This window comes from Ciona robusta, chromosome 8 (genome assembly GCF_009617815.1).
Source record: "Ciona robusta chromosome 8, ASM961781v2".
Lineage (NCBI taxonomy): Eukaryota > Metazoa > Chordata > Ascidiacea > Phlebobranchia > Cionidae > Ciona > Ciona robusta.
In genome coordinates, this window is record NC_143242.1 from 4,342,489 (window position 1) to 4,362,996 (window position 20,508).

General features: G+C 33.8%; 5 protein-coding genes across 6 annotated transcripts; 1 reads left to right on the forward strand and 4 right to left on the reverse strand.

Moving 5' to 3' along the window:
* Nucleotides 1-76: 76 nt before the first annotated feature.
* Nucleotides 77-3,161, reverse strand: LOC149732504 (suppressor of SWI4 1 homolog). The gene is made up of 6 exons (XM_089882861.1): nucleotides 2,629-3,161; nucleotides 2,155-2,248; nucleotides 1,718-1,867; nucleotides 1,325-1,456; nucleotides 792-957; nucleotides 77-429 (listed from the first exon to the last, which is right to left on the reverse strand). The coding sequence occupies exons 1-6, from the start codon at nucleotides 3,159-3,161 to the stop codon at nucleotides 143-145; spliced, it is 1,362 nt and encodes a 453-aa protein (XP_089738987.1). The 3' UTR covers nucleotides 77-142.
* A 47-nt stretch (nucleotides 3,162-3,208) lies between these two features.
* LOC149732505 (small ribosomal subunit protein eS17-like) lies at nucleotides 3,209-4,017 on the reverse strand. Its single transcript, XM_089882876.1, has one exon. It carries the CDS (start codon nucleotides 3,922-3,924, stop codon nucleotides 3,505-3,507), a length of 420 nt encoding a protein of 139 aa, XP_089739002.1. The 5' UTR covers nucleotides 3,925-4,017; the 3' UTR covers nucleotides 3,209-3,504.
* Nucleotides 4,018-4,182: 165 nt separating this feature from the next.
* On the forward strand, nucleotides 4,183-6,012 carry LOC149732506 (elongator complex protein 5-like). The gene is made up of 2 exons (XM_089882867.1): nucleotides 4,183-4,342; nucleotides 4,522-6,012. Exon 2 carries the CDS (start codon nucleotides 4,667-4,669, stop codon nucleotides 5,594-5,596), a length of 930 nt encoding a protein of 309 aa, XP_089738993.1. The 5' UTR covers nucleotides 4,183-4,342; nucleotides 4,522-4,666; the 3' UTR covers nucleotides 5,597-6,012.
* LOC149732507 (WD repeat-containing protein 91-like) lies at nucleotides 5,706-13,514 on the reverse strand. Its single transcript, XM_089882855.1, has 13 exons — nucleotides 13,193-13,514; nucleotides 12,632-12,862; nucleotides 12,089-12,243; nucleotides 11,282-11,464; nucleotides 10,687-10,859; nucleotides 10,302-10,438; nucleotides 9,804-10,060; nucleotides 9,276-9,426; nucleotides 8,628-8,867; nucleotides 7,662-7,779; nucleotides 7,254-7,366; nucleotides 6,655-6,852; nucleotides 5,706-6,551 (listed from the first exon to the last, which is right to left on the reverse strand). The coding sequence occupies exons 1-13, from the start codon at nucleotides 13,319-13,321 to the stop codon at nucleotides 6,393-6,395; spliced, it is 2,244 nt and encodes a 747-aa protein (XP_089738981.1). The 5' UTR covers nucleotides 13,322-13,514; the 3' UTR covers nucleotides 5,706-6,392.
* Nucleotides 13,513-20,379, reverse strand: LOC149732508 (E3 ubiquitin-protein ligase NEURL1B-like). Of its 2 annotated transcripts, none has more exons than XM_089882858.1 (11): nucleotides 19,993-20,379; nucleotides 19,556-19,617; nucleotides 19,140-19,261; nucleotides 18,709-18,869; nucleotides 18,198-18,326; nucleotides 17,798-17,872; nucleotides 17,218-17,406; nucleotides 16,850-17,028; nucleotides 16,260-16,437; nucleotides 15,712-15,831; nucleotides 13,513-15,233 (listed from the first exon to the last, which is right to left on the reverse strand). In XM_089882858.1, exons 1-11 carry the CDS (start codon nucleotides 20,084-20,086, stop codon nucleotides 14,908-14,910), a joined length of 1,635 nt encoding a protein of 544 aa, XP_089738984.1. In that variant the 5' UTR covers nucleotides 20,087-20,379; the 3' UTR covers nucleotides 13,513-14,907. The 2 variants fall into 2 exon arrangements, with proteins under 2 accessions (XP_089738984.1, XP_089738983.1); XM_089882857.1 differs by having other exon boundaries at nucleotides 15,712-15,903.
* Nucleotides 20,380-20,508: the final 129 nt, after the last annotated feature.

Here is a 20,508-nt window from a genome sequence, read left to right on the forward strand (position 1 = left end):
TACATATTTTACCAATTGAATTGTTTATGGTGGGATTTTATCCAGAAAATTTCTTGCCACAAGAAAAACAAATGCGTTTTATATTCGAACGTTTATTAGAAATACCACAATTCCATCAAAGAAGATTTAATTAAGCAAAATATTATTTTCGGTTTCGTTTCATACCGACTTTAACCTTTTTCGAAGGAAATTTCTTGACGTTTGTATTTTTCGACAGAGTTTTAAAATTCTTTTTAAAATTTTGTGAATTTCCCTTTGAGCTTTTAAATTTATCAGTCTTTATTTTTGGTTTATCATTCTTTGGCCGCATTTTTCTGAACACTTTCTTCGGAGGAGCGAGATCTTCATCTGGTTCAGCTCCAACTTCATCTCGATAATACTGAACATCATCATCTTCTTGTTCTTCATCTTTTAATTTACGTTTCATTCCTAGCGTAAAAAAGAGAACAAATTTTAAAATTTATTAATTTTGTTTTCGTCAATGACTATATTTATATAATAGTTTAATAAAACTTCAAACATAGAAAATGCAAACATGATTTTTGGTGAATATACAAAGCAAACATCATATATGTTTCCTGTTTAACCTGTGCTGCTGTATATGCTGTGTAGGTGCAAATGTGTAATATAAAAGCATGAAAATGGAGTTTGTTCAAAAAGTCTGACAATGTTTGTAGCGGGGGCGCTAAATATGACGTAAAGACTGAACTACTGCGCATGTAAACAGTAAACTTTCATCCTTAAATACAGTGTTTTTAACATAACACATTTGACATTAATAAATCCATTACCTGCAATAGACTTCTCTTTATTCTTCTTCTTTTCATCTTCTTTCCTCTGGATGTTCATCTCCTGTTGTTTCTTCCGCATCTCTTTATCACTCTTCTTTTTCTGTCGGGATTTTTCAAGAAGTTTTTTCTCTTCTTCTGTTTTTTCAATGAAACTATGGAAGAGAACCTAGAACAGAATAATAAAAAATTTAGGAAAAATCAGTTTTAAGGTGTGCACTGTGCAGCACATAATTTAAAAAGTTAAACATTCAAGTTTTTTTTAAATAAGAACCAATAAGTTAAATTTGTTTTACAGCAAAGTGTGTCTAACTATCCTTGCCTTTAAAAGTTTGATGCCTATGAACAATAAAAACAATCTATATATTATCAATGCCACCTTTCAACCTACCTTTCCCCCTATTTCTTAGCATTCTTACCGGTACTCTAAAACTGGCCATATTAGCAATTAGCAGCATTAGATTTTTTGTGATTAATAACAACCCCTTCCCCACCCACAAGATTTATCCAAGATTAACAACAACAACCCCACCCACCTCCCCCTCATGCATTCCTTCCTCAATTTTAAACAACTCCAACATCAACCTCGGACCAAGTTCAGTCAAACGTATCGCACTTTGATGACTCTTCATGTTTCCTGCTCCGACCATCTTCTGTGGTAGCTCTACCTGGTGATGGAATGAGCAAGAATAAATTAGAGAGAAAAATAATAAAAAATAATGAAAGGCAGAAAGAGTTCATGTAGATAAACCACAAATACATAAAATGAGTTAAAATAATTTTAGGTTAAAATTTTAAACTTTTCTTATCATAGGATTTCTGCACTGAATCAGAAAATGGAAAAAACACAAAATAATTAAAGTCATCAGTTTTTGTTGGATCTTAAATGAATTTTGAACAACTTTCTGGGTGAAGTTACAACATTTCACCTCATTAGTTTGATCATCAAGTTCAGGTTCGGATTCTGAAGCGCTTCCATCGCCACGATTCGTCAAATAATCGCTGATGTCAGCAAGTTTTCCCAAGTTTGGAATATTTCGCTGAGTCACAATCTTCTTCATTCGCCGACTCATTCCAATCTGAGAAAACAAAAATTTCAACTCATGACATAACAGTTTGTTTATCATTACGACAATGATAGCGAAGATCAAATTAAACCATGAGAAGGGAATCAACAGCAAATTGATGGTCGTTAAAAACATGGTGTGGACTACGAATAAAAAGTGTGTTCACTGGCAAACCTTAAAATTGGTTTAGGTCTCATTTTAGCTATACTCTTTTAGTGGTATTTGTTGCCAAAAAAAAATCTTCATGAATTATTTTGGCAGGCTGTAAACAAGAATAACAGTAACTGATAAAAACTCACAGGTTTAACAGCAATGTTGTAATGTCGAAACTCAATCCGATTGTCTTCTACATTGTTAAACAATACACAACGTTGGACGTGGTTCAAGTTCACTCTGGAAGTTAAAATATGATTGTGTTAAACCAACATCTCGGGATGACATAATAATTGGGAAAAAATAAAATAAATATGTGTTTTGATTTAATATATGAAACTGAAAAAATAACTCTATTATTGAAAATATCATTGCCAGTTCATTAAGCTTCTCAACTGCAATGTGATTTAAAATGGTAATGAATTTAATAGGACCCCTGCAATATGAAATAACAAAAATTGTGGCAAGATGTCAATGTATAAGAGATTGAACAAAGCAGCCATTCCATTGTTTTGCCCAAAAGAAGCTTTACATAACTTTTAAACCAAGGTGTTTGAACCTTTTCCAGAAATTCAAGAATTAAAGATGAAATGCATGCTGAATATAGTGGAGTTATTTACTTGTGTATATTAATAGATGGGAACATGTTTTGTAGCATGGTTGCGCAGAGTTTCTGTGGATTAATAGAGTTGATATCTGTGGTTTTGGAATCTTTTGTTTTAAATTCATTCAAAACAAGAAGTGGAGCAGTTCTGTATTGTCCTTGTGATGTTTTGGGTTTCTTCACTGACGAGACCACGTCTTTACTCAGGGAGTACTTCAAGACTTTAAAATGCAGTGTTGGGCCTTTAGGCAGCCTTGCAAGTCTCATGTTTACTCCACTGGTTGTTTTACTGAATGAAATAAAGTGAGTAACGCCAAGAGGGCCAGCCACGGCCACAAAATCTTTAAGGACATTTTTCTTTCGGACTTTAAGCTTGGACGCAGTAAAAGGTTCCATCACTCTACGCATGTCCATAGCCAACTGTTGCACATTGGAGCCGACATGGCCACGCGGGAACACAAATGTGTGCGGCGCTTTATTGATCTCTGCATCCTCCAACTTATTGTTTAGTTTGCTCGCTTTTTTTGCTCGACCCTTTTTCTTTCCCATGATTGACCAATTTAAGTATTTTTCTTATTTAACATTTATTTCCTATCTCTGCAACAAATACCACGCATCAGTTACATGTGAAAAGGGACATTTCATTTTCATAAAACATCAGAACATTTTTGCAACATGAAGCATAGATGTAAACACAAATAACAACATCAATGCAAAAACAAAGTCCAATTATGTGAATACAGCATTACATAATGCAAACCAGGTCACATTTAAATCAAATATGAAATAAACATTAATATTTACATTGATTTTTAACGTTTATTGGTAAAAATAGTTTAGCTTTAATGTTCCAATCTTCTATGAAGAACGAAATGTCCCAGTTCCAGTAAAATTAGCGAGCTTGGTATCCTTGGTTGCCTCGGTTCTGGTTGTTGAAGTTGTTTCCAGACTGCATGAGCTGCAGACCCGGGATGTTTCCGAAATCAAGAGATTTCAACATTTCTTTAGTGGTTGGGTCAACTTCAATAATATCTTGGTCAAGAGCAGAAACATCGGGCACATAGTTGTCACGTCGCTCACGTTCTTCCTCCTGGAGTTTAATGGAGATACCACGGACGGGTCCGACACGGATTCGCTTCATCAAATGCGTAACGAAGCCAGCGATTTGGTTTCGCAATTTCTTGCTTGGAATAATTGCTATTTCTTCGCATACGCGCTTGTTGGTGTGGAAATCAAGGGTTAGTTTCATGTAGTACTTCTCAATGATAACCCTAGCCGCCTTTTTTACTGTTTTGGTTCTGACTCGACCCATTTTTTGTTGATTTTTTCGCAAAGCACACCAACTTCAACTACGAATCTTGAAAAGAAAGTTTCCCACGTTTTGTTGACTCAGCGTTTATCTAGTATGACGTCACTAATAGAAATCGTAAAGCGGCAGAGAAATTGCAAATTTTTGATAAAATATTGAATAAACAATAAAATATTTAAGAGATTTATGTAATATAGTTTATTGTTCTTCAAATTACACAACAAATAACACTACTCATAAGTTTAATTAAATATATCACATGAGCATTTTGCATGACTCAGCTATTTTAACCAGAGTACAGAAAACCATAGGAAAGCTACGATTAAGGAATAAAGTAAAACATATTCTATGCCTGAATTTATCGGGATGAGCGCTGAGGAAAAGGCTGTAAAAGAACTTTTGGAATTGGACGAAAATTCAGGTATTGTAAAACATTGTATTAAAGCATTACACAGGTGCTAGTTAAGATAAGACTGACTTATACTTCTACGTTTAAGCTTATACGTTATGCTGTACATATTTGTATGCACCAATGTCGCCATCACTTACTTAAGTTTTCCATTGCATAACCTCACTGATCATTAATGAGGTTATTTTTAGATTTTTCTGCATTGGAAGAAGCTTTAGACAATCTGGACAACTTTGCGACAAAAGTTGAAGAAAAAGTTGATTCTCTGCTCCAGGATTTAAAGTCAACACTAGAAGAGACACAAGCTGCAAAAGCTGAGCTGTCTACTAAATAAATATGCTGCTTAAATTATTAAACCAAGTGGAAAAACCAAAGTTTATTGTCATATCTGATTCCCTTGATGTTACAGGGACCACATTGTTTCAATCTTTTGTCACAACTCGATGTAAAAAGACTGTGGTTCATGTTTTTCTTTTTGAAACTCATCCAGAAGATTTCTTAACTTCTTTAAAATCAACCAATCATGAAAATATTATTATACATGATTTTTATACTGACCCTTTAAATTGGGACGATGGAGAAAATACAATTTCAAAAAGTTTCTTATTTTCAAAAACCATTGAAAACCATGCATGTTATACTGATCAATTCATTGTGGCCATTGATGGTGTTGGAATGTATTTAAACAACCATCCTGCAAATCAATTATACCAAGATCTGCAGCGTTTAAAGCAAAACCCTCAACTTGAACAATGTATTTTGCTAATCCACTCGGACGAAATTAACCAAGGGGTGAAAAAATCAATTGAACATTTATCCAACGCAGTATTAAACTTAAGTAATGAAGAACTCGAAGTGGAAAGGGACCAAGACAAGACAGCGCTTGTGAGACATCCTCGTAACAACGTGATGGTGTGTAAAACAATATTCAAAAAACCAAATGGAAAAATGCTTCAATTTGATAGAGAAATTAAAATTGCTTCCGATTTTCAAGTATCTGCAATAAAATGGTCGCTCCCCAATCATAATGAACCTTGTGAACCTATACCACCACCTAGTGATGAACCAAGTGTGGTTTCAGACCTCTCGTTTAACCTGAAACTCTCAAACGACGAGAAAAAGCAGCGTGGGAAGCTGGTAATGCCGTACACCCAAGCCAAACTTGCTGTTAAGATGGAAGAAAAAACAAGTGGAGAAATTATTTACGAGCTGGATGACGTCGATGATTATGATGAAGAGGACCCTGATGATGATCTCGATTTTTAAATCATGCATCAATTTTGGTGTTTTCTTGGGTTTTCCTGTGGTTGAGGTCCTACAGTGATGCATGCCAGGGATTTAGGTCAGAGCTGGCTCATTTACCCCATGTTTCTTATATAGGTTATCTTCAAAGAATCAATATTATATTGCTGTACCCTCTATGTTGTAAGAACTTTTGTTCCCAGAAATAGTTTGGAATTAGGACACTGTGGTATGTGGTCTGGATTTTCAATCAGTTAATGTAAACTTTTCAAAGAGCTGTTACTTCTACATAAAACAGCTGCACTTCGGCTACAACATAAAAACTGCAAGTTTACAACAAATTCTAAACATTTAATAATTTTTCCTGTAATGCATGATTGCAATAATTTTATATTGTCTTGTGCTGTAAAAATCAATAATAAATATTTATAATTATTGCACATATTTAATTTTACAACAGGAACAGATTGACAGTTTAAAAATCTTATATATAAATTTGATTGCAAGAAAGTAGAAAAACATTCTGATACATTTACTTGTAATCAGAATAATGCATTACGTTTATCAACCATAAAGAAGATTGTCAGTAAAAACCAACCTGTTTATTTTTAAATTACTTTTATAATACAGTTTGATTTTTAAGTTTAAATTCAAAATAGAACAGATTTCATTTCGAAATTCCTTTGATATAGTTTTTTAACAGTTACATCAGTGCTTCTTACCCCTGTTAATGACTTAATCAAATAAGCATAAATTATTTGTGGTCAGGAACCAGGGTTAAGAAGTACTGAGTAACCACACATAATATTTTTTATACGTTTTATTTCTTAAGCAGAGTTGTAACATTAACCTTGCCATCCATGCCACCTGTCATGCAATACGCACACTTCAACGCAGATGTCCAATCTAAACTCAACACTGGGCTACGATGGTCAACCAATGTGAGAACCTTTTTCAGTGTTCCCAGACTTATATTGACCTGGAAATAAGGAAACAATTTTTTTTATTTTTTATATATATTTGTTTTTTAAAAAAAAGGAGTGTCAAAAACATGGCTGCATCATCAGTCACACAAAACTTACCTCATACACCACAGCAGATGGTCCATCACAAGTCATCACATGATTTCCATTAGGTTCGAAAGCAAACAGCCTCCCCCCACCAGGTTGTTGAACTTGTTTGTATCCACTGAACCCTGTGACCTCAAACGGACCACCAGCCGATGCATGGATGGGGAAGATGGTTGGTTCAATTGGGGACGCAAGGTTCCATGCACAGAACTAAAGGAAGGGGTTTAAATGTAAGGTGTGAGCAAGGGATATGACATGACATGTATGAATAGGGTATATGAATGAGGTATATCAAATCAAAATTTCATGTGTGATTACAACATTTTGATGTTTGTATAGTTTATAGCCAATAAGGAAGCCAAGGGTTATAACATGGGGTGAGTGAATAGGGTATATAGAATGGTGTGTTTTGTATCAAATAAAAAAAGTTTGAGGTTAAGGATTAGAAGCTAAAAGTTACAGACTGTAGGGGTTAAGGATTAAGAACTGTAAGCTTTTTTGTAGCTTGACATCCAACTTAACAGTGAGCATGAGGTATGAATGTACCATGTACGTTTGGTATAAAAGAAGACACCAACATTACACCAGACATATAGAACACAAGCACCAACCTTCCCATCAGCACCAAGTGTGAACACAAATCTTTCATCTTGTGAGAATTGCACGGTGTATATTGGACCACTGTGTGCTTGCCTGCTCTGCATTAGTTTGTATGTTCTTGTATCTGTAATGTATTTCTATATCAAACGGAGATCATTTTTATGCATCAGATTGTAAAATACTTAAGCATTTTTATCAATACACAAATCCATAAAAACTTATCAAATATTCAAATATAAGTAAAAATAATAGAGAAAAAAATCAGATGTAAATATATAAGTTAAAAAATATCACCTATTTTAATCTGCATCACTATAAAAACAGAACATTTGTATCAGTTATATGTAACAAGTTTTACACAAAAAAAGTAAATATCTGCATTCATTTAGAAAAAATATTCAAATCCAACAACAACCCACCAAACACTGTTAGTTTTCCTTTGCTATCCCCAGTTGCTAGGTAGTTACCATCCTTGCTATAAGCCAAACATTCAATATGACGGTCACTACATTCGTGTAAGCTGGAATCTAATGTGACCTGTAATAGGAAGTGTTTGTTGGTTTTAGATTCTATTCTATGTGGGTGAGGTCCTTGTCCAAGACATGGAATTATAAAAAAATTCCCGTTAGTATTTCTCTAGTTGGTATGATTCTATTCTATATGGGCGTGGTCCCGCAGCCTATTATGCCATTGGTCCTAAGATTAAAGCCAAGATTGGCACATTACCCCAACACCCGGGGTGCTATCGTAGAGATCTACCATATTTTGCAGCCTGCCACTTCCCCAAAGGTAAGCGACAAGGGTTGATGGTTAGTTAGATACTGATGTTACTATAGTGATATGTGGTTAGGCACTTGTATTGTAACTGAAGGTTACTGGGTTCAATGCCGGACACTGATACGACCAGTGTACCACTACTGATAGTCATTTGTGTCCCCGGCCAAAACCACTGTTAAAAATTTCCTATACACAGCTTGAACAAAATCCTGACCACATAAACAGCTTGAACAAAATCCTGACTACATAAACAGCTTGAACAAAATCCTGACTACATGAACAGTTTAAAAACAAAATCCTGACTACATGAACATTTTGAACAAAATCCTTACTACATAAACAGCTTGAACAAAATCCTGACTACATAAACAGCTTGAACAAAATCCTGACTACATAAACAGTTTGAACAAAATCCTGACCACATAAACATTTTGAACAAAATCCTGACCACATAAACATTTTGAACAAAATCCTGACTACATAAATATTTTGAACAAAATCCTGACTACATAAACAGCTTGAACAAAATCCTGACTGCACTTCATCACACACAAACAAGGTTTTTCTACAAAGTTTTGACCCTCACCAACATGTTATATTTCACCCACCTGGCTTTCATTAATATCCCATATTTGGACCCTTCCGGGGGTATTAACATCCTGTGTGTTCGGGGTGTAACCCCCAAACCCCCCGTTCGAGATACAAGAAGTCACAAATGAGGTCCCACCAGGGTGACATGATAGTTGGTTCACTCTTGGACAGTTTCCGCTTATATTAACGTCATGTTGGGAGACTTTTGATGCAGCGTTGTATATTTTGATGGTCCCATTTGAAGAGCCAAGCAATACCTGCAAATTGTGATGAAATTTTTAGCACTAGCACTAACACTAAAGGGCGGCACATAAAATTTTACCCTGGAAATCTTACTGATTTTAGGGGGAAATTTTTATACCTTAATCGAAACAAAATTATAAATAAAATCGAAAAACAAATTTTTTTCTCTTACACTATACAAACGTCGAAAACTAAAACTACCAGTCAGAAACCACTAAAACACCATGTTCTGTTAGTTACAGGACCCAGATTAAACACAGATTGCAATAAAATTTTCAACTTTGTAATCTGAAATAACTTTTTTGTTTCTTGCCTTAAAAATAAAGCCCAAAATTAAACTTTTAACGACAGTCATTATACACACACACAAAGATGATACCCTTTATGAAATACATTCCACAAACATAATAAAACACATTTACCAAATCAGTTGCAGAAGTATGCCAATCCAAGGATAAGAATGGTGATCGTGACATCACAGTGGCTATTGTGACAGGGTTAGGTTCAAATTGCCAAATCTTTACAACCCCATCTTTGTCCACGCTTGCTATCGAGTTGCCTTGGGGATTAAACCTACAATACATTGTATAATTGAAATAAATTTCACCAGTCTGACCCTGATCTGGTGCTCATAGAGTTGAACGCAGCTTGTGTAAAATACAATCAGGGTCTAGTGCTACGAAAACGTAACAGAAAAAAATCAAGTCCAGAAAAAAATCAATTTGTATAATAAATTTCTATTAAAGTAAGAGATTTAACAATGACATATAGGCGAAATATTGTCTTTTATTATGCAATTAGTTAAAAGGAAATATTGAAATTGCAATCAATGTATTAACAATAAATGCTTGTGAAGAAAAGTCCTAGGTCTTCGTAACGCATATTTCTCCAACTCAGTGGTCACTAATGGTGGTAGTGGAAATTTATAATGGCAAATCAAGCCCACATACCTGCACTGCATGATGGATGAATGATGATCATGATATTCATCCTTGCTTAACTTCAAGAAAGGTTCATTGGATGCAGATTCGGGAGGTTGATCCGACTGGAGCCAGAGTGAGGAGGATTTTGTTATCGGGGGATTAGGGATCAGGGGTGAGGAGCGAGGGTCTTCTTTCGGTAGATTAGGAGTTGGGCTAGATTGGGTGGCAGGGGGGTCAGATTTAGGAGGTTTTATTTGGGGGTCAAGATCGATTGAACGGCTTGTCTGTGTGATAAAATACGGTGTTTATGAAAAATGTTTAAAGTAAGCATTTGTATACACTGTTATAAAAATCAAACTAGGCTATAGGAAAAATGCAAAAACCACAGCAATCACAGCCATTGATTTACATTGTTGAACCCCTAAAACTGCTCTATGGACCCCAGTTGGTCTGTTGGTTCACGGCATATTACACTTTTCTAAAATAGATCTTTCGTTTCGACATATTCTACAATACATTACATACCCCAAACAACTCTCGTCTTTGGTTCTGATAACCAGATAGTTTTTTATTCCTTTGCATCAAGTTATCCGATGGTGGTTGAATGGTTGGTGGTGGTTGTTCAATCTGTGTGTTGGGTGCTGTGGGTTTTATGGGGGGGTCTGTAATTGAATTGAGAAAAACTAAAAATATTTGATTATTTTTAATAAATGAACAGAACATTTATCTTAGCGTGGTGGGTTAATGACAGTCATAACAGGAGTGTTCTGTTTCATACACCTCATGCCCGCTTACAAGTTACCGTGTGGGTAACTTTGTGGGCAAAAGGTTGAAATGCTTTATAAAAAGATAACTGTTTTTATTTAAAAAAATTATTGGAAATGTACAACACAAGTTTACAATAACCTACTAATCTGTTTTGGTAATTGTTTAGGTTGCTGTTGCTGTTGTTGTTGTTGTTGTTGTTGGGTTAATTTTTGTTGTTTGTTTAATTTAGGTGAAGTTGTTGTTGGTGTTGTTTTCTTTGATGGAAAACTAAAAGCGCTTTTCTTCTTTTGTGTTTGAACTGTTGAAGGTTCATTTCTGCCAACATTGTTCAAATATTATATATAAATTATATTGTTAAATATCTGTAAAGCCAAGGCATCAGGTTACTCTTGACTACAATGAGCAAAATGATAGCATTCTTGAAATGACATGAATATTAAAACACCATACAATAGGAATATCTATATTTTTTGCTTAACTGTGACAGCTTAGACAAAATACTTTATTTTATTTTAGAAAAGATTTTGCTTCAAGTTTCTCTAGTTAACAAAGCTGATATATATAAACTATGCAATATTAAGCCATTTGAGGATAATGTGCTAATTCAGCCTAATTTTATGGGCCATGGCGTTTCACACTGCAGGACCTTGTAAAATAGAACCTAGCCCCGAAATTATATTTCTACCATAGAATAGAATACAGTCTCATAACCATTAAAATATAAACAAGCAACTTACTCTACAAGAGCTCCAGGCACCCCAAGGCCACGAACATAATTAGGAATTTTATTTTCCTCTCTTAACACTGGGTTGATGTTGATTTCCGATAATGTTAACCTCAGTAATTCATTCTCACTTTCAAGTTTATCTATGGTGGCTTGGTCTTTATTGAATAATGATAGTAGGTCAGGTGCTGGGAGACTGCATTAAAGGATTGGAATAGGGGGCTCATAAATACAATAACATAGGTGCCTAACTTTTAAAAACAAGATACCCTATTACCCTTTTTGCATGGTCACTTTTATGCGCGTAAGTACTCGCATATTTACTCGCAAAAACAAAGTTAACACACATAACGTCATAAGCGTTTGCGAGTAAATATGCGAGTACTTACGTGCATAAAAGTGACCATGCAAAAAGGGTATATGCCAGAAAAGGAAATACAATTTTTCAAATTATTATTTTATTTGAGAAATAGACTGATCTTTGTACTATCACTACTGCTTAGGGTATATTTTAAGACATATTTGTAAGATATTAAAATGTATATGTATTATACTAGGTATTCTGGGTTTTTTTCAGGATATATATGCTTACCTTGCATACCTATGTTAGGCAACCATGAACATTACAAACAACAAAACATTACCACATAAATATATTATTATATATATTAATAAGACATAAGCTTAAATATATTGGAAGTAAACCAACTCGAGCCTAAATCTCATGTCTCATTGCATGTCACCCTGCAGGAAGATAGGATAAGCTACAAACATAAAAATATAGAAATGGCGAAAAAATGAAACTAAATCATAGAAATACCATGAAAAGGTGACAGCGAGGAAATTCTGCAGCGAGACAAGAAATGTATCTGACCATTGTTTGGTGAAGTAGTTTGAATAAAGTTTGTTGGATTCAGGGTGGGGGGTGAAAGGGAAGGAAAACCAATCTTTCCATTCAGGTAAATTCTGTAACTCCTGGAATATTAGGTGTTGTGGATTATTTCATCCTTATATGTACAAGCTACAAGGTGTTATAGTTATTGGTGGTTAAATTAGGAAAAATACAATTTTACATTATGTCTGGTAGCAGAAGTACAAGAACATATATCATTGTGTCTGGCTCAGTGGAACAGTAGTTAGCGTGATTCTACACCTGAGATTAGGTGTTTTTAGGCAACACATTTAACAGCAATTGCTCTAACTAAGTTGGCCCTTACTTTTTTGAATTGTCAGTGTTGTCCGCCATGTGAGGATAAATAATTTACATCAGTCTATCATTCATTAAAAAAACAGTCTTTAAACATGCAAGCTGACAAATGAACGGAATAATATCTGTCATATTTATAAAACTTTTTCCACTTACTGTTGACATTTTTTCATAAAACTCAAAACATTCTTTTCGTTTTCCGTTTTGCAAAGCATTGACGATATAATATCGGTACAAGTTGAATTCCATTTTCTTGACTGTTGATGTTTGTGCTTGTTCCCCCAACAAACAGAACAACCTCTGGTCAAGATGGCTCCAATATGAACGCAAGGAATCCAAGTCACAACTTGCAACCATGGATAGTATGTACTGCAAGATCTTATCAACCTGTATGGTAAAAAATATAGTTTTTTTGATTAAAATTGCACTAAAACATATTGTTTTTTTTTATTAAAAATATAGTAAAACATATAGTTTTTTATAATTAAAAATACAGTTACAATGAATAGTTCTTGGTATTAGTCATTTCTCGTTAAACAAAGGTGAGTAAATCAAGGTCGAAAAAGGGGTTTGGTTTACTAAAAAAATGTTTGTATTTTGTACTCATTTGTTCTTGTGTTCAATAAAAATAAATCAACAACATGCTTGTGCAGATAAAAAAAATAGATTCCTCAGTTCATACATGAAGAAACAAATATACAACAAGTATTAACTTACCCTGAAGCCTTTTTCTTTATCATTCTTTGAATCAAAGTCAAAACTTTTTAAAGCTGAGTTAAATCCTCTTTGTAAAAGATAATCTCGCACCAAAGAATCCATCAGTCCTGTGCTTGAGGTCCAAGACATTGTGTTGCAGTGTTGACCAGCAAAAAAGTTAGTAGTTTCAATGTTGACCAATTAAAAATCTCAGTGTTGACCAATTATATATTTCAATATTGACCAGCAAAAAAGTTACTGGTTTCAGTGTTGACTAGCAAAAACTTCAGTGTTGACCAAATGTTGCAGAAATGTCATTAAATAACCTACAACTCACTGACCTGTGATTATACACTAGAATCAAAAGAGATTTACACGAGAAAAATAAGAACAATGCAACATACACAGAGAATAAGGCATTGAAGTTACAATAATGATAAATTATAACAAAATAAAAGATAGGCAGTTCATCACATACAAAATACAAACAATGTTGAAGATTTTTTTTCTGATATAACTTGTTGTTACCAGGGATAATAGACATCTAAGAAAATTGCATTAGTTTAATATTTCTATACAGATATTTTACCGCCTGAAATGTGGGTACAGAAAAAAATAATTTGAAAGGGGAATTTTTTTATATTACCACAAGTTTTTGTTTAATGTAAAAACATATTATACTTGTTGTGGCTGAACTGTGACTTGAAAAGAAAGCTGAGCTTTAACAAAAAAAAAAACTAGCTTTATTGAATCGGTAGAAATACAGAAATAAATAATTAAACAACATAACAATGTTTCCTGTAAACTTTTATAAACATTCTTCACGTTTTTAGAAAACATTGGCAACATTACGGTTGTTTTTATGGCAAACTGTGACAATAAACAAAAAGAACTTCAATTTGTGATAAATAAGTGAAATTTTAAATTAAAGCACATTTTAACACCAGTGAAAATAAATTTAAAGCAAATAATTAAAAAAATATTCAGAATTTAACACGAATATAACCATTAAAAATGACTTACGAATAAAAAAATAAATAAAGAAGCAATTTAAAAGATTTGACATCACATAACTAACCTAATGTTAAATAAAGCATGGACAATTAAACTTCATCTTTGTTTAAAATATTGAGTTGTTTTTAAACACTCAAGGAATAAATAAAAGTGATGCATGATGGTAAATCTAAGCTTTACGTAACACCAAATAATAAATTCTATTTTTTTGCATAATTTGTGAATACATGAAATGAGCTGCAGGATAGTAAGTATGAAGAAAACCTTACACAATAAAAAATAACAGGATTTTGAGTTACAAGTTTAAGGTTTTTAGGGTTGAGTAAAAATGTTGTGAAACACACGTCTAAACCAATAGCAGGACAGATAAATTTAAAAAATAAATTGACAAAATACCCAGAAAACTTACATCTGTACAGGTTACTACAGCACTATGGAAGTACAGAGTTGTAATCATCCAGCTAGAATAATTGCGCATCAAATAAAAGAAAGTTGGAGTTTTTAGAACATAGATTTCGGAACTATAGGTTAAATAATGTATCTAGGTAAGTGAATTTATTGCAACATATGTTAAACCCTGCTAGAGTAAACTTAGTTTTTATTTATCTAGCTTCTGGAATGTCGTTTTGGCGGGTTCTGGCTTCAATTCAACTATGTCACAGAATGCTACCCAATACCCATAAAAAAATTGTATCACCAAATACACACAGCGTAAAATAAACTCAAATATGATACAGCTTCATAACATCTTTGATTGGTTTTCTACAAATCGGGCATTTTGGAAAACGTTCCATTTGAAGCAACTTTTTTGAGCAAGCCTCACACAAACAAACGTGCCCACAATCGTAAATCGCGTAATTTGCCGGAGCGTCAACGCATAAAGAACACTCAGAATCCTTTTTCTCACCATCGTTACTCCCTGCCTCCCTAACATCAGGAGGAGCGATCCCAGATGCTCCTTGTGTTGAAACAGAAGCTCCTGGAAGAATTTCAACATCATTTCCTCCTGGAACATCCACAAAGTCTTCGTCCACAGAATCTTCTTCATCTGTTGGTAAAAGATAACAACCGTCGTTATTACATTGGGAAACAAACGCTACAAAATACATAACAGAAACAAAAATCACGCTCAAACAAATTCATTTCTGTAAAAGATATACATTTCGCCTAAAATGACGTATACGTAATGAGCCTTTGCAAAAAATCAATAAAATGCAACATTATCACATTTTGCATATAAACATATATATATTGCATTTTAACATCTCGTTTTTTAAATATATTGAACAAGTAGTTATTTGGTTTAATATAAACATTTATCTTTACTTTTGTGGAACATACAGAATACATAATAGAAGTATTCTACATGAATATAGTCTTTTAATTAGGCATGTCAGGGACCTGTGATTTTGGCCAGTGGACCAATAGGCAATACCCCAACCAAAGGACCTAGGGTTCAGGGCCAGGCCAGGGTACACCAATAACCTGGCATTGTATGTCTGTATCTATTATTATCCAACTTTTACCTTCACTTGCCACCATGTTAGCTCTGGTAATATTGCTAAACATTTGTGCAGCATCTTTAGCCAATCTGTCTATATTTAGATCCACGTTCAAATCATAACGAATGTCATCCACAGATGTTCCTGTTTCAAGATGTGAACTTATACCAGGGGCAGGAGGTAATGGGCTCAAATTCCGAGGTTCTCTTGTGGTAGCTTTAAAGGTTATAGATGTATGATATAATCTGATCCACAATTTCCATTTCTTTATTTGTATGCTTTTTAAAAAAAGTCAAATTTCCATTTTTTTAGTTTTTTTAATTAAAAAAGAAAAATATATTCTCAAATTGAAAGGACAGAGCGAGTGCACTGTTTAAAGAGAAAGGGCGAGTGTTTTTTTATCAGCTTTACCCTATTGCCCCATTTTGTATCTAACTGAGGCAGTTTATGGACACTCAGTAATAGAGATTTTTCTATAAGGCTTAGGTCTCTAATATAGCATAACTGGTACCTATAATGTAGGTCTAACATGCTCTAGACTAGTGTGACTACTGCATGACCATCATATTTACCTGCTACTGATATGAGATGTGATATGTCTCCCCTCATATCAATGATGAACCATAGAGGCAGCGAAGTGTCGCAATGAAACAACATTTGTTCTTCGCCACCAATAACTTGGAACATAACACAACCATCAGAGCTCAATGTAATAGAGAAAAAATCACCAACGTTTGGGGCTGGGAATACCTAAAAATCAATTTAAAAAAATTTTTTAAATAAAAAACAAAACATTTTTTACAGTTTATTCAAACATTATATATAAAATATTCTTTGATAAAATAGCGATTCATTGAATAGAAAATATCATTCATTATTACATAAAAAAAATTAGCTAAATCATGTCTTAATATGATTTTCTTATTTACTGTTCCATAACATTTAAAACAATAAAAATCTATTTTATATTTTTTGGTTCAAAAACTTTTTTTTAAGTCTTAAAAAATTCAATATTCAAAGTTTTTTTTTATTACTTAAATATTTTGAAATGTTTTCAAGGGTAATTTTCGACTTAAATCTCATTAAAAATATCTATAATAGGCTATATAATGCATGTATATTATATTATGCAGCATACATACTACACAGCACCCATACATACCTCGTGCATCACCCAGTATTCCAATCTATCCATTAAATCATCCGTGTTACCATTCAAGCTTTCCATATCAATAAACTCCGGGTTACAACTGGTTATACCAACACCCAGTACTGGAATTTTAGTCGGACGTTGGCTGTTGACTTTTAAGAACCAACTTTCTCCAGATGAAAATGGTTTACCTTTAATTTGAGTTATGAAATAAATATATGTATGGTTTATACTCACTGTTCAATTAAAACACTAGTGTTTTCTTATACACCAGACACACTTTGTGTATTCATACACCTCATGCTTATTGTGGAATTACAACATAGGTGACTTCTTATGCACCACACACAACCCATGCTCACTGCCAACAATTAAACTACCTGAAAATACAATATTGCCACCAACATATCTCCAACCCTTAATTGCATTGTAAGGATCGGGAAATGCAATGTCATTTCCATGTTGTGTCGAAAAGGAGGACCGACTCAAATTATTTGTGAGCAAAGATGGCGGCAATATTTGTCGCAAATCGTCCAAAGTAGATGATACAATGTTTTGCCTGGATTGCCCTGTGTGGGGAAATAATAATCATTCTCTGATAAAATTATTATCAAAAATATTAATAAACCAGAGTAATTTATTTCTACCCATAGCATAGATTGTGTAAATTAAGGTTTTTAGTTTACATTCTATATGTTCAAGGTCCCACAGAGAGGCCCAGCGAAAGACTGGGGAATTACATTCATACTGAAACATAGAGAATTCTTACATCAGGGTACATAACTTATTCGGGTGTAAAACTGGGTGCTAAACCACTTTATGTCACAGTTGGTTAAATGCAGGGTGAACATTCTTTGTGAGTAAGTCATAGTTAACGACTTGGGATTTAGGCCAGATTTGGTCTATTACCCAAAAAAGGGTGACATATTACCATAGTAACGCCTATATAAACAATCTTACTTGGGTTATTATGCCTTCGTCTTGTTGGTGATGATCCACAATAATCCATTGGGTGTTCGATGTTTACTCCATTGCCTGTTTAAACACAGAGAAAACTTTGTTAAAAATCTTCACATTCTTAGTCGACAAAAACGTGCATTTTATGACCACTTTGCTGCTACATCTGTTTCTGCTCTTTTGCCTATTCTATATGGTTGAGATCCTAGAGCAAGGTCTGCCAAAAGAGCTGAGATATAGTAACACCTTGAGGCCTGGGGGTCAAGGTAAAAGTCCAACTCTGTTCTAAATTTTACATCGCACGGCAAGCCTCACTGTAGGACCTCACCCACATAAAACAAATTGAATATCTTTTTCATAGCAAGGATCAAATTATTCCAAAAAATGAAGAAAAGGGAATTACCCATGATTCTTAAAGCAGTAGAGTTACCATACACATCAACTACCATCCATATTGGTTGATGGCTTCTTAAATTTATTCCAGATATAAAAGTTTCCTGTTCATTTCCATTCACAGAGAAATGTAATTCACCTGAAATAAATAGCATTGTTATCCAATAATCTTAATAATTATTGACAGTCCACAATATGTAAATCATATCTAGATTAACATTTATCTATCCTCGCATAGCAGAAAATGGTTTAATTCGAAAAATAACTTTACAGTCCTACAGAAGTAAAACAAAATGAAAGCATAACATAGACATATATATTAAAAAAACTATAAAATTAATATGCCAGCCCAAAATATCCTGAAACTGTAAAAACTAATATATGTATAGACTATAGTAATGTGTGATCCTGTAGACAAAAATATTAACGTTATGTGGCTTATGCCTATTAAGTTGCGTTGGCAAGCTCTTATTAAGTAGCATACTAAATAGCCGAATGCACAACCTTTTCATATAAACTACCTGTATGATTAACAAAAAATGAAATGACGTTATTTTCTATTGCGAAATCATCAGATAATGCCTTTGCCCAAAACCCTGGTTTGTTGGTGAGATCTGGACAAAGATATCGTGGCAAGTCATTTGGATTGAGGCTGTTGGGGTCAACACATGTCACACCAAACCTGTAGGTCAAAATAACTTTAATAAATTAGGTTAAATAACTGGTTTGAAATGTCTAATTAATGCCCACAGTTTTAAATCGTAATAGGAATAAGAATTGTTATATGATTCAAAAAGTTGACTTGGTTTAGCATCCTGTCTTGCCTAAAGACACATATGCCAACAATAGTAGCAGAACCTTAAACCCACATCCTCTAGGCTGGAGGAAGGTGCATTAACCCATGTGCCATGGCAACAAACACAAAAGTATTATTAATAATGCTCTTTATGACCTCATAACCCCACTCCACATGGTTGAAATGGTCTCCAACCGAATGCTGATCCTTTCGTTGATTCTGATTGGTCGAGAACTGAAGGCAACTCCATAACAAAAGCTACTTGTTCTACGAGCAATCTGGAAGTGATGTAACAATGAACAGACAATGGACAAAAAGGCGTTTTATTAAACAAAAATTGGTACAAAAAAATGAAAGTTATGTTTTTATACAATTCTTGTTGTCGCCAGTTTTTTTGTGTTGTGGGGCCACAAAATGACTTAATTAAACAACACTAAAAGAAAAGACGGAGGGAAGGAGGAAAAATAAAGTGACGGAGGAAAACAACAATTTACTTGCTTTTAATGTTATCCCACAATGCCAGACAATAAGAGACAAACAAACCTAAATTTAGGTTTAATCACATAACTTACCTTTCGATCATGAGATAGTGTGATATTTTTTCCATGAATAGGATGGAATAAAAGTCTGTCATCTAAAAATAAAATTATTTTATCACAAAAACTTAAACGAAAGATTGTGCTATGGGAAAATCCACATAATGATATGGTAACTACTAACCCTTAATGCATTTTTGGTCTTTCTTTTTTGGTATGTTGTTACGGTAGGGCAATAACAGTAACCAATGTCACAATACAGGAATAATAGAGAAGCTACCTATTAATATAGGTAAACTTTATATAGTAACAGAAGCATGAATCATACAAATAAATAATGAATGAGAATCTACTGAAAACTGTAACATCACAACTGTACTAAACATGACATGTCATAAAAGTTGACAATTGCGTATTTATGAAATAACATGTTGCAAAAAAACATTAAAGTAAAATTTTGAAACATCACTTACCTCTAATATAAGGTGTTGAATCACATGTATAAGGGGGTGAGTTAAGTGGGGGAGGTGAGGGAGGTTGATATGTACTGGAGTTATTGTTCCCCATTTTAGTTTAGCATTCTCATAAAAAAGTACCTGTTTAGTTAACTTGTACTATAATACAACTGGAAAAGGAACAAAACACGATGAAGAAACTAAACTATCATGCAACCACAAAATAAGAATAGAGAACATAATGGAATTGCTACACAAATGCAAAATTTAATGTTGTTGTTTACTGGCGCTTGACGCAGTCGTACAAAAACGCCCGATGGGCTGTAAGGGATTTATTGGCGCCCGGTAACCTAACTAAAAAAATGTCCAGCGACGCCAACTAAGAAGTACTAAAATAGTAAAAAATCCAGAAGCGCACTACAATTAGATTGTGCATACTTTAAATTAGTAAAACCATTACAAAACAGCCACGAAAAGACACTACAGTCAGATTTATTATTTTGGAAACATCTATCTTAACGCGGCATTTGTTTG

What these genes read in the sequence shown, in the direction of transcription:
- LOC149732506 (XM_089882867.1), top strand. Translation starts at nt 4,667, where the DNA reads ATGCTGCTTAAATTATTAAACCAAGTGGAAAAACCAAAGTTTATTGTC.
- LOC149732504 (XM_089882861.1), bottom strand. Translation starts at nt 3,161, where the DNA reads ATGGGAAAGAAAAAGGGTCGAGCAAAAAAAGCGAGCAAACTAAACAAT. An exon ending in AAGGAATGCATGAGGGGGAG is followed by an intron (nt 958 to 1,324) that starts GTGGGTGGGGTT and finishes ATTCTGTTCTAG; the next exon opens with GTTCTCTTCCATAGTTTCAT. An exon ending in TAAAGAGAAGTCTATTGCAG is followed by an intron (nt 430 to 791) that starts GTAATGGATTTA and finishes TTTTTACGCTAG; the next exon opens with GAATGAAACGTAAATTAAAA.
- LOC149732508 (XM_089882857.1), bottom strand. Translation starts at nt 20,086, where the DNA reads ATGGGGAACAATAACTCCAGTACATATCAACCTCCCTCACCTCCCCCA. An exon ending in CACTATCTCATGATCGAAAG is followed by an intron (nt 19,262 to 19,555) that starts GTAAGTTATGTG and finishes CATCACTTCCAG; the next exon opens with ATTGCTCGTAGAACAAGTAG. An exon ending in ACATCTCATATCAGTAGCAG is followed by an intron (nt 15,904 to 16,259) that starts GTAAATATGATG and finishes TAACCTTTAAAG; the next exon opens with CTACCACAAGAGAACCTCGG.
- LOC149732507 (XM_089882855.1), bottom strand. Translation starts at nt 13,321, where the DNA reads ATGTCTTGGACCTCAAGCACAGGACTGATGGATTCTTTGGTGCGAGAT. An exon ending in GTGCCTGGAGCTCTTGTAGA is followed by an intron (nt 10,860 to 11,281) that starts GTAAGTTGCTTG and finishes CAATGTTGGCAG; the next exon opens with AAATGAACCTTCAACAGTTC. An exon ending in AAAGACGAGAGTTGTTTGGG is followed by an intron (nt 10,061 to 10,301) that starts GTATGTAATGTA and finishes TTTATCACACAG; the next exon opens with ACAAGCCGTTCAATCGATCT.
- LOC149732505 (XM_089882876.1), bottom strand. Translation starts at nt 3,924, where the DNA reads ATGGGTCGAGTCAGAACCAAAACAGTAAAAAAGGCGGCTAGGGTTATC.